The 12,788-nt window shown below is 35.0% G+C and overlaps 1 protein-coding gene across 1 annotated transcript; it reads right to left on the reverse strand.

The window, feature by feature from the left end:
* Positions 1-6,647: 6,647 nt before the first annotated feature.
* Positions 6,648-9,667, reverse strand: LOC132308257 (aluminum-activated malate transporter 9-like). The gene is made up of 6 exons (XM_059806282.1): positions 9,086-9,667; positions 8,675-8,815; positions 8,128-8,397; positions 7,831-7,970; positions 7,521-7,667; positions 6,648-7,403 (listed from the first exon to the last, which is right to left on the reverse strand). The coding sequence occupies exons 1-6, from the start codon at positions 9,384-9,386 to the stop codon at positions 6,753-6,755; spliced, it is 1,650 nt and encodes a 549-aa protein (XP_059662265.1). The 5' UTR covers positions 9,387-9,667; the 3' UTR covers positions 6,648-6,752.
* Between the last annotated feature and the right edge of the window lie 3,121 nt (positions 9,668-12,788).

The raw sequence follows: 12,788 nt of genomic DNA on the forward strand, positions 1-12,788 counted from the left end.
CTATTTTTAAAATTTGATCATAAACACCTAATCTGTTTCAGAAAACTATTAAAAGTGATCACATTACTCTCAATATCCATGTCCAACTCGTTAACCGGGCATGTGAAATGACAAATTTAATCTTACTATTATTTAGGGGTAATTAGGGGGGTAATTAATTACACTCTGCTTAGTGGAAAATATAGGTAAAGAGATCGATCTCATGTTGAGTGCTTGGATGGTTGAGTAATTCATTAGTTCCCCATTAATCACCATTGTGCGCTCCAAAAAGTTGTTTATGATAATTGTTTTTTGTCAAAAAAAAACGCGCAATAGGTTTTAATCAAACTAATTCATTTACCAATAAGATGATGAAAGCTTTGTAAGCAACGTCTAACCAACCAAAAAACAGTTGTATACTCTTCTCCCGTAAAACTATTTTGCATCAATTTTGTTTTGAAAAGAATAACTTTCTTTTGTATACGTGGCTCCTCTTGCAGTGTGTTTATAATAGTTTTAAATGGGTCTGTTATTTAATTTAGTAATAAATAATAGTAAGGTCATTTCAGAGCCCGGTTAACATCGAACACTGGAGGACAATGTGATCACCTTTTATAGTGCTGGAATTTTTTGAAACAGATAGAGATTTATAATCAAACTTTGAAAATAGTGAGAGTTTTTTGAAATCAACCCTAAAATTTATTAAGTATACATCACTAGCTTTTTCAATTTTCATTCATATACCTTAGATTAATTCTAAGTATAGGTGTTTATGGATGCTGAAAGCAAAAATACATACGAGTATGGAAATGAGATTTGTGTATTGGAATATATTCAAGGTATAAAGCTGACTAAATATTATATATATTGTTGAGGTACATGCATGAGATTAGTCTAGGTGACAAAAAGCTTCTGTTCGTGTTTAAGACAACTGCAGAAAATTTAAATTGTGCTGCATGTGCACGCCTCGTAAGTCAAGATCGAATTTGTATAAATATTGTGCACTTTGTACACTCTTCTTTTAAATCAAAACGTGTTTACACAATTTAAGAATGTCCACACATACAAGTGTCATCAAACTCTCCCCTACGTGATCTAGGATCTCAAATAATTAGTTGTCAATCACAAAATCTGAATTCGCTTATGTAAATGACATATCATATATATGTGTGTGTGTGTGTGTGTATTTTATATATGTTATCTCTGCACCTAGTTGTGCTTATGTGCATCTGAATAGCACATATTCTACCAAGTTCTTTCCCCTGATCATTTCCTGCAATTCCCAGGAAAATTATGGCACCAAGGAAAACGACTTTTCCCATCCACATGTTTTTTTAGAAACTTCAAGTCGCGGGTCTTTTATAATAGAAGGTGACGTTGTACCCTATAACAGGGCTTTCCTTATATATAAACACACTCATTTTGTAAGTATAAAGATTTGAACTATCCAACTTTTACAATATTTTTCTTTCAGTGGTTAGTGGGAGTACGAAAATTCGAAGTCGGACTCCCAAGGACAACGAAAACAACCTTACCACTTGAACTAAGAAGGTGTTCGAATTAACCTTCTACTTTGATAGATCAAAAAGTATCACTATCATAAGATTCACAATCCTTGGTTGTTATTATTATTATTATTATTATTATTTAAAAAATTAAAAAGTGGGGGACTGGAACATGGGACACAGCCCCTTGAGGAGCTGCTTGATCTAAAGTCACTAAATAATACCCTTGGTTATTCTATATTTTCACCTTTGTGTTTTGGGTTCTTTTCTGCGGGCCCATTGCGTTTGACTCTTTTTATCTTTGGGCTTTCTTTGAGGGCTTCTGCATGGACTGGTGCCTAGCCTTTATATTCTTTCCTTCTTTAGCAATCACATCTTACGCGCGCGTGTGTGTAGCAATATCTTGTGTGTGTGTGTAATACACTATATATATATGCAAAGAAATAAGCAAAAGTTTATAAGATGTCCAGAGTGTTAAGAAATCAGAAATTAGCAAAAGTTCAAAAGATAGTCCAAAGTGTTACTTATATGTGTTGCTTTAACAAAATGTTTTTTCAGCATGGTGCATCATGAATTCCAATTTTCTTCCATTTTCAATTGGTTTTCATGCTTTCTCAACAACCAAGCAGGCAACATATGGTATTAGTAATTTATACAAAATGCCCATTACTATTTTTTTTTTGCTTTTTATACCTCTAGTTCATTAATTTTTACAAAATGCCCCACTTGAATTTTTTTTAAGACGCCCTATTAAATTCTTGTACATTTTATGCATATATAATTTATTAAATTATACAAAATGACCCCCTAAATTATGCTCTTTTTTTAAAAAATCCTTCTAATTCTTTTTTTTTCTTTTTCTTTCTTTCCCTTCTTGGTCTATTCTCTCCACAAAAAATTTCATTTTCTTTTTTCAATCAAATTATAATTATTTTCTTTCAAAGTTTTTTTATATATATTTTTTTCCAAAAAAAAAAAATTATTTTATCATGTTTTAACTTTTCCCCTAAGTCAAATTCCTGACTTTGTCTGTGATTGGATTTTATTACTATCAAATATTGTAATTCGAATCATGTTCAAAACATGAAAATAAAATAAAATTGACTATTAAGAGATTTAATTTAATGATACTTTTGCATTTTTTTAAAGTGAAAAGTTAAAAGTTCAAATCTGTATTATTTGTCAATAGGAAAATACCATTGCTAGAGTTGATTATATGGAATAAAGCATTTCAACGACAGAAAAACCATTATTAGTGTTGATTACATGGAACAGGGGAGTGAAAAGTCTGTCAACTTTCACATTATTTTTGTGCAAAATAAATTATCTTAGCTAAATGGTCCACCTGGACCCCACTTTAATGTTTAATAATTAAAATAACAAACGTATCCTCAACAGCGGAGTGGATGAATGGTTTTTAAAATAAGTTATTGTGAAATGCACTAATTTTTCCAACTAATTCTTTTAATAAATGAAATGAAATGAAAAATTTATCCTAAATTTAAGTAAAATTGTGTTGGGAGATATGGAATAGGAGTTTTGAAATTGGTGAAATTGAAAAAAATTTTGATTCCATTTTTCAAATTACTTTTCTCCAATTATATCAATTTTAATTTTAATTCTATGTTTTGCCAATAAGATTAGCCTTTTTTGTTTAGAAGGTGCACAATGTTAAAATATATATATATATATATATATATTTAAAGAAGTAGAAGGGAAAAAAAGGACAAAAAAAAAAAAAAAGGAAAAAAAAAAGAAAAATGACAACTTAAAAAGAAAAAAAAATTAAAATTTAATTTAACAAAGAAAATATTTTCTTTGTATTTTCTTAAGAAACTTGACGCGTAGGTTAGGAAAAATCTAGAAAACTAAGAGAAAATCCAATAAATAATCATCTGCAGCCTGAAACATTTACAATGGAAGTAGAACGATGTAAACCGTTGAATATGAATAGATCTTAAAAGGAATGATCGCTTAATCATTATAAGAACCTATTAGGACGCACAAATCATACCTCAATTATGTATAATCGACCACGGAGTAGTATATCCACCTCCTTCAAGGGCTTTTCCGTCATTTAAAAATCAACCTCTTTTTCAGACAAACAGGTATAGTTATATACGCGGTATCTTCACACCATTTGGTTCTTTTCTTATTTTGACTTTCCGAAGACCCAAAAACCATGGGTAACTGTAATGGCTTACCCACCTCCGTCCAAAACCGACTCCGCCCCGACGCCGCCGGCGGAGCTGGTGGTTCCGCCTCCTCACCATATCCACCATCCAACGGCCTCAATATCCACCCCTCCCAACCATCACCACCGGTACCACCACATCAAAAAGCCACATCCTCCGCTGCCGCCGTCCCCCGCCCGCTCTCCGGCGTCGGACGAGTCCCCTGCCGGCCAATGGAGGACATCCGCTCCACCTACATTTTCGGCCGCGAGCTCGGCCGCGGCCAATTCGGCGTGACCTACCTCGTGACTCACAGTCACCAAAGAGGAATTTGCTTGTAAGTCGATCGCCACTCGCAAGCTCATCAATATCGAGGACGTCCGGCGAGAGGTCCAGATCATGCACCATCTCACCGGCCACCGCAACATCGTCGAGTTAAAAGGCGTGTACGAGGATCGCCACTCGGTCAATTTGCTGATGGAACTTTGTGCCGGCGGTGAGCTGTTCGATCATCGAGAACGAACACTACTCCGAACGTGCCGCGGCTGATCTGTGCCGCCAGATGGTGACTGTTGTAAATAACTGCCATTCCATGGGAGTAATGCATAGGGATTTGAAGCCTGAGAATTTCTTGCTCTTGAGCAGGGATGAAAATTCACCATTAAAGGCCACTGATTTTGGTCTGTTCTTCAAACCAGGTAATAGTTCTAATCTCTTAATATATGTTTATATCATCCTTTGATTGAACTTCAAACCAGTGTTTATATCATCCGTATATGGCTCTGATTGAACTTGGAACTAGTGTTTTGTGAAGATCGAATTGATAAGTGAAACTTTATATTGTTGTGTTTGTCTATTTGGTGGTGTGTTGTTGTGGTTCTGCCTCTTTTATAGTTTGTCGAGTGTTTTGGTGATGAGAAGCTGTTCTCATTCATTTATTTAGATGGTGGGAACTTTCGACCTCCCTTGTGTAACAACAGGGGGAAATCAGTTAGAGATAGGCAATGGAGTTAGCCTTTCGAGTCTGGGTTATTGGTGTTTTTTTCCTCGTGATACCACGTGGATATTAGTTCAGTCTGGTGTATTCTAGTCAGGGGTAAGCGCAGAAAACACCATAAAGTATACTCTATGTAACACTTTTATCCCTTATTTAAAAAAGTATACAATAAACATCTTTAATCTTTTGATATTATGCAAAATTACCCATTTGTCATAAATCTGACATAAATTAGTGACGTAAAATAACTAGGTATATATGTTACTAGTCTGATACTATAGGGGTGTTATATGCACATTACCTTATATATAGAATTTATGTATTTGTATTCACAGTCTAATGGAGTTCAATAATCAATATTAGGATTAATGAATTGGGATTAATGATAACTTTAACTACCAGTGAGATTGGCCTCTAATCAAAAGATTGCTTCCTATATATAAAATTTAACACTTGAATAATTTGAGAATTATTGATTGAACAAATTTGTAAGGTGAATTAAAAAAATAGAAAATGATTTGTAAGGAATCTAGGAATCGGTTGCGTCAAACAAAAAAAAAAAGGTAATTAAGATGATTGTAAAGTGTTTTAGTTGAAAAAAAAAAAAAAAACAGCCCACAGGCAAATGATGCCTTAAGTTCTAGACCCACTTCTCTCTCTTCTACCCCACGCCCCCGAATATGGTTTATCTTTTATCTTCTGTATTTTTCTCTCTCTAACTGTGCCCTTAAGAAACTGGGTTCGGTAAGCAAAGTACTCTGTTTGGTAAAAATACAATCATGTAAGAACTAAACAATTTACTCTGTTTGGTTAGCAAGAAAAAAGGTAATTCAGGTTGTTTTCAACTCTATCAACGCCACTGCCACCGAGGTTGTCTTTGTCGCTGTCACAACTCCGTCATTGAAGCTCACTCAGTTTGCAGAGTTTCTAAAACTCGAACACCAGCTCTTGAGAGTCCCCTTTGAGCACTACAAGAAGTCAATTCACGCCAACCACCGCACTATAGACAAGGAGATGTCAGTTATAATCTCCGGCGTCGGCGATTCCGCCTATGGCGATTTGTCTCGAGATGACTCCGTTCAACACCTTAATTTACTCGTCTCCAGATTGCAAGTTCTCAAGAGGAAGGTATATGTTATAGAAGCCCTAAGCGGCTAAGCCTATGTTTGATTGCTGAGAAAATGAATGAAAAATAGAATTTTTAATCTAACATCCGTTTTCTTGAACCATGAAGTGAACTCAGAGTTCCAATTAAGAGAGAAAAGTAAGAGAATTTAGGATTGTGAGATAGCTAGATGGTCATAGAAGAATCATGCAAGACTTGGAGCTTGCGGTTGTATCGCTAAAGAGTTGGGTCTCACCGGAGCTTTTGCCGGATTTCATAGATGTCTAAACAATTTTCTCTGGTTTGGTTTTAGGTAGCTGCTTTAAGCCGTCGTTGGAACAGTTGAACTGTGCAACTTCTTTGTCGACATCATCTTTTAAGCTTGGTTGATCTCTGTTATGAAACTCTCGGTTGGTTGTTGTTACTCAATGCTTCTTGTCGGTGATCATGGTGATTGCCGGACTGAAGACCAAGTGTTGGGTGAAATGGGAAAAAAACGATGTCTCAGAAAATATACCCTTTTTGGTCATTTCATAAAATAATATTTTTTTATATATTTTATAAAATGCCTTAGTAAGGGCATTTTAGTCTAATTTTATCTTAAATTGGTAAGTTGGACCTATTTGCACAAATGTCACAGTTTAGGGGTGTTTTTTGCACGCAAAGAATGTGATATGCACCGTAAACAATAAGGGTGTTTTATGCACTTCACCCATTCTAGTTACAATAAGTCTTTTGCTACAGTTAGATCCCTGTTGCAGTGCTTCTTGCTTAGGTTGTTTGAATCTGATTATTGATTTTGTTTAGCTATGTGCAGTATCTGATGCCCTTTCTTTTTCAAGAATTGATTATTTATTTCTGGTTGATGCACGAATGCAATTTTAAGAAAGAACAACTTTCTTCACATTTTTCCCTTTTTAGTATCTTCCAATTCATTGTGTTTTCTTGTACATTTCTAGTATATCAAACTTCGTACTTGCAGTTTTCTCGTCTTATAGAACCTCATGCTTGAACTTGGCCATCTTAGAGAGCTCATCAACTGCTTCCACCAAGTGATCGAGCCGAGCAACAAATTCAATAAGCAATGAAGTAAAAGTGGCGAGTGACAGTGCTGCAGTGCTCTCGAGTGTCCGCATCCTGGGAATAAAGTCTGCAGCACTAAAGCCGCCACCTTCTTCAAAATCGTCCACTTCTCTGGATGGCCATGAATAGAGCCTTCTTGATTGTTTTTTCATTCTCTTGTGATAAGACCCTGTCTGTGGTGGTGGTGGTGGTGGTGGTGGGAGAGTCCCAGAAGCTGTGTTCTGAGTTGGTGGATTTGAGTTCTGATCAATGGTGGTGTTGTCAAGCCCTGCTAATTGGATGGAGAGGTCACAATGGGCGGATGAGAGTGTGTGAGAGAGCTTAGGAAGCGGCTTGGATGAGTCGTCCTGAAGGTTGATATTGGATGCGAGGAGATATGAATGCAAGTCTATAGTACGCTGGAGTCTCTCAGTTGAGTTGTGAACTCCATTCATCCGAGAAGTTTTCAAGCTTCGCTTCATGTTACTCACGTCTTTGCCCAACCATCTAACCAGTTCTGCAGCCTGGCTTGTCGCCTCTCGGATCTCTGCCTGGAATGCGATTCTTAGATTGTAGGGGGCCTAGAAACATATGACAATAGTATTATTGTCAACTATAATGTACAAATTGAGCAAGTCTAGAGATTGCAACACCATGAGAGAGAGAGAGAGAGAGAGAGAGGGAGAGGGAGAGGGTACCTGAATTTCGGAGTGAAGAACACCATGAAGTGCCATAACCTCGTATGCACAATATCGTAGAACAGCACCAACTTTGACATATTCTGACCATGGATAGAAAAAGTGTCCAAACCTGCCATGCGGTGGCTCCCATTTAGCTGAACTAGCCTAGGAAAATGAAACCAGAAACAAGCAAGATCATTGCCAGCACCAACTATATATATATATATACCCAAACCATTCATTTACAAATACTTAAGAAGAAACTAAATATATATATATATATATATATACATAACAACATGATCAATATATAATAGTAATTAAGTACCAAGGACTCAAGTTTTGCTGAGGAGTTCAATGTGGATTGGCATCTTTTGTAAGCAGGCTCATCTGGAAACTCATCCATGAGAGTCTTCAAGAACTCAGGATGGTCCGAACCGTCATCTTCTAAATACTTCCCAACACATTCTGAAATTAATTGCCCAAACATATATATGTATATATATGAGAATTTTTAACAAGCATAACAATTAATATAGTTGAGTTTAATTTTGTTTACTATACAGATAAACATATGTGTACTAGTAATTAATGTTGTATGGAAGAATTAAGAGATGGTTTTTACCTTCAAGTGAGTCAGCCACTGAATCAAAGCTGCTAACTAGCTCTTTGTGTAATTGTTCACCAGCCCATATAGGAAAAATGAGCACATTCACTAAAACTGCAACAATTGCTCCAATGGCGATGGAGTAAAGCCGATTGATGGCAGTGTTGATTGGATTCCCCATCCGATAGCCGGAAACTATGATCAAACAGTAAGTGAAAAGTATGACTCTGAATCCATACTCGTATGGCACAAGGGATGGCCATAACTTCATGAATGATGTCACAGCCCCTGTAATTAATTAAGATCACAACATGAAATATATAAGCTATAATTCAAATAATAAGCCAAAGATAAATGTTTACTAAACCAAAATTGCTGATTTATATATATCTATGCTTAAGGAAAATAAATGTTTACATTATTTAAGATACTGAATGGTTTGAATTTATTAAGTTTCCAGTCACTGATAATAATAATATAAGCTTGAAATGAAGATATTAATTATTGTCCTGTAAATTACATTTATACAGAATATTTAGCAAAATATATATTAGCCACTACATACCAGTGAGGAAGATGCTGATACCAATTACAATAGGTTCTGCAACTCGACCAGAGCTTAAGGCTAACTGGGCAATAGCAATGGCTAAGATTCCGGCAAGCAAGCTTCCAAGTGCTCGATTAAATCCTCGGTTAAACGTTGCACCTTAGAAATTGAATGTCCATAAATAAATGATGCCATAAGGAAAATAAGTTAGTTCATATATTCCACCAACTTAATATAGTAGTATATACAATACTATGTATCTAACTCGTAAGCTGCTATAATTCACCAATATAAGCTAAATGTATATATGCACTTGTTTTTGCATGTAAATAAATGTTTGCTATGCATGGTCTAGGCTTTGGGATTGCGTGTGATTCTAAATTAAATATATATATATATATATACACACACACACACACACACACATACCAACTGTGTATTCAAACATAATGGCCACTGTGAGAATGGACCAGATGATGTTAACGCCAAATATTTGATAGGGTGCTTCTAGTAGTATGAGCAAAGACACGAGGAGAACAGCAAGCCCCACTTTCAGTGAGAAAATTACTCTGTTCCTATCTTCTTTGCAGAACTCCCAAACACTCCATATCCAACCTTTGAAGGAGAAATCCCCGGCCTTGCCGGACTTTTTCCCTTTTTCCGGCACTACTTTAGCTTTGCTAATATTGGAAGGAATGTTGATTTCAAAACTAACCTTTTTGCCATTCATTCTCCCAGTAAAGAAATATATATATATATATGCTCTTTTTGGCCTCTTAAGTATTAAGTAGACTATTGATTAGAAGCAAAACGCGGTTTAAACAAAGTTTTTCTTCAGTAATGTATACAACTAATAAGCTAGCTAGAGCTAGATAGATGCACAGTACTACTGAGATGAACTGAAGATGGTATAATTTGATTTACTGAGAACAAATAGAAGAAGAGGGTAGGCTTAAATAGGAGTTGTGGACTAGTTGTTATTGCAAGTATGACAAGAAGCATGTGCAGTCAAGATATGATAAACAATAATAGAAGAAAATATGGAGTTAAAAAGACAAGCATGCATGGATAAGAAGATGCTTAATCCCAATAATAATGCTATGGAGAATTAGAATCGAATTAACAAGGAGGCTACGCGGTTGTCACTCCTTAATATTTATTTTGTTTCCATGTGGATCAAGGTAGCTACGCGGTTTTCAATCCTTATTATTTATTTATTTTTCATGTCCATCAAGGTAGTGGAACTAATGGTGGTAGTGGATGTTAATTGTTTGTATTAATTACATTAATAATATGAAAATTCTAGTAGACCACTTCAGTTCAGTATTGATGCTAAGAATAGCAAAATATATGTACATTGTGTATTAACTATAAATAAATACATACATAATGTATTGAATGTTGATTTGTTTACCAATTTTTTTTTTTTTCGTCATGTATGTATGAGTGCCATCTCTATATGTAATGTTATACATCATACTATTCAATATATATGATTATCTGTTTGGATCATGGTTATGCCTTGAACTGGAGGATTCCTCTAAATTACTCCAGAAATTGAAAAAAGTTGAATGAAAGGTAGAAGAATATTTAAGATAAGAAGTTGGAATAGATTCTATTGAATTATAGAGTGTAGAATATTTGAAATAAAAACTTGGGATGGCTCATATGAAGCCTCCTCCCTTTCTTCATCATGTTGGAATATCACCTTTCCTAAGATTTTGATAGGACGTCTAAATTATTATAGTTTAAGTATGTGATAAAAGCTCGGTCAAGTTCTTGACACCATGACAATGAAGAATATGCTTCACTCCTTAATCTTCAACATTCTCCTCTCCTAAATCTTTTAAGCATTTTACACACACGCGCACATCAAACACGTTTTTTCGTCATCTTCAACATAAAAATTAGGATTAATTTAAAAAAAACTTCACTACTTTCAAATTTTGATGACAATCCCTCAATTTATTTCAAAAAAATCCCTGCAATATGAATAGTGATCACATTACCCTCAATATTCATGTCTGACCCGTTAATCAGGTTATGAAATGACAATTTTAACCTTACTATTATATAAAGTTGAATTAAAAATTGAAAACCCTCTCCTCTATTTTTTTTGGGGGAGGGGGAGGGGGGGGGAGAAAGAAATTTCTTAAATCAATTAATTAATTACACTCTGCTTAGTGGAAAATATGGGGGAGGGGGGTGGGGGCGGTTCTTAAATCAATTAATTAATTACACTCTGCTTAGTGGAAAATATAGGTAAAGAGATTGATCTCATGTTGAGTGCTTTGATGGTTGAGTAATTCATTTCGTTCCCATTAATCACCATTGTGCACTACAAAAAGTTGTTTATGATAATTGCTTTGTCAAGAAACGCGCTATAGGCTTTAATCAAACTGATTAATTAACCATGGGACAAAAAGTTGACTAGGCTTGCTGTCAAATTTGTTGCTCTCTATCATGTGAAAGCTTTCTTAGCTCTGAAGAACGGGCGCTTAGAGGTTCTGTATCAATGTTGGACACTTTTCGGACACGGACACGCATGTCCGAAGCTCGGACACATGTTTGACACTTCTGTGAACTGCCCAGAAATTATTTTTTATTTGACAAGGAGTGGACACGGCTTGGACACGTGGAGGACACGGAGTGGACGCGGCTGAAACACTGGGTGAACGCGCGGGGGACACGGCGGGATATATTTTGTATTTTTTTTAAGGATAAATGGGGTACTTAATGTAATTTACTAATTTTACAAGTTTAAAAGTAAAATTTTGAAAAAATAAAAGACCAACTACAGACAACAGAGTATTACACAGAAAATTTATTTTCTCTCACTTCCTCTCTGTCTCTCCTCTTCTTCAATTATCTCTGTACATGAACAAGACATTTTTTTTTTTTTTAAGTTACATGAACAAGACTTTGTGAAAGACTGAAAGTATATATGTTTATTCATGTACATATTTAGCCCATTATACCTATGTCTCTTCTGCACATCTTCGTTTGAAATTTGGATCAACTTTATTTTTCATTTATTTTCCGTTTTTTCTTGTCTATGTTTTTCTTATAATAGAGATGAAATTATTAAAATTGGTCCTATTATTTATTGTTGTTTTATTTGTAATTTTGTATTTATATATACCTGTTTGTTATTAGGAAAATAAATGTGCAAGCTTCTAGTAATTATATTTTGAATATATATATATATATATATATATATATATATATATATATATATATTATTTTATAGGCGTATCCCCGCCGTGTCCGTGTCTTATTTTTTTGAAATTTGTCGTGTCGCCGTATCCGTGTCGTGTCGTATCCATGTCCATATTTCATAGTTTCTAAGCAACATCTCTAACCTACCAAAATAAAGTTGTATACTCTTCTCCAGCAAAACTATTTTGTATCAATTATGTTTTGAAAAGAATAACTTTCTTCTGCATACATGGCTCTTGCAGTGTGTTTATAATAATTTCAAATGGGTTTGAGAGGGGGGGGGGGGGATTTTAGAGAGAGGGTGAAGGAAAAGTGGGTATTTTTGTAATTTTAAGAAAATTATTTTCAGTTTTTAATTTAACATTAAATAATAATAAGGTTAAATTTGTCATTTCAAAACCCAATTAACCGGTCCGTGTTACCACTTTTTATAGTGCCCGGACTTTTCTGAAACAGGTTGGGATTTATGATCAAAATTCGAAAGTAGTGAATGTTTTTAAAAATTAGCCCTAAAAACTATTACGTATACATCTCAAACATTTTCAGTTTTTTCATTATTTGAGTAATTTGCATTCACACCCCTTGAGGTTTGGATCAACACCACTCAGCGGCCGGTTAATGCACTAGTTTACATTGACACCCCCTGAGGTTTCAAAAGTGTTCATACACACCCCTATACCTAAAAAAATGACTATTTTAACCTTTAACTTGGTCAACAAATACATAAAAAGTATAAATTACTAATATAACCTTGTAAACTAAATTTTGAAGGACCAAAATACCCCTCATTTTACAATATTCTGAAATACCAAGCCCAGATCCCCACCCCTTCTTTCTCTACACCCGCCGCTCCATTTCTTTAACCACATCCATGGACACTAAAGCACGCCGCGAGATCAAATCGAAGTTGTTG

Source organism: Cornus florida, unplaced genomic scaffold (genome assembly GCF_030987335.1).
Source record: "Cornus florida cultivar Cherokee Brave unplaced genomic scaffold, ASM3098733v1 CherokeeBrave_3.0.0_Hap2_Chr05, whole genome shotgun sequence".
Classification (NCBI taxonomy): domain Eukaryota; kingdom Viridiplantae; phylum Streptophyta; class Magnoliopsida; order Cornales; family Cornaceae; genus Cornus; species Cornus florida.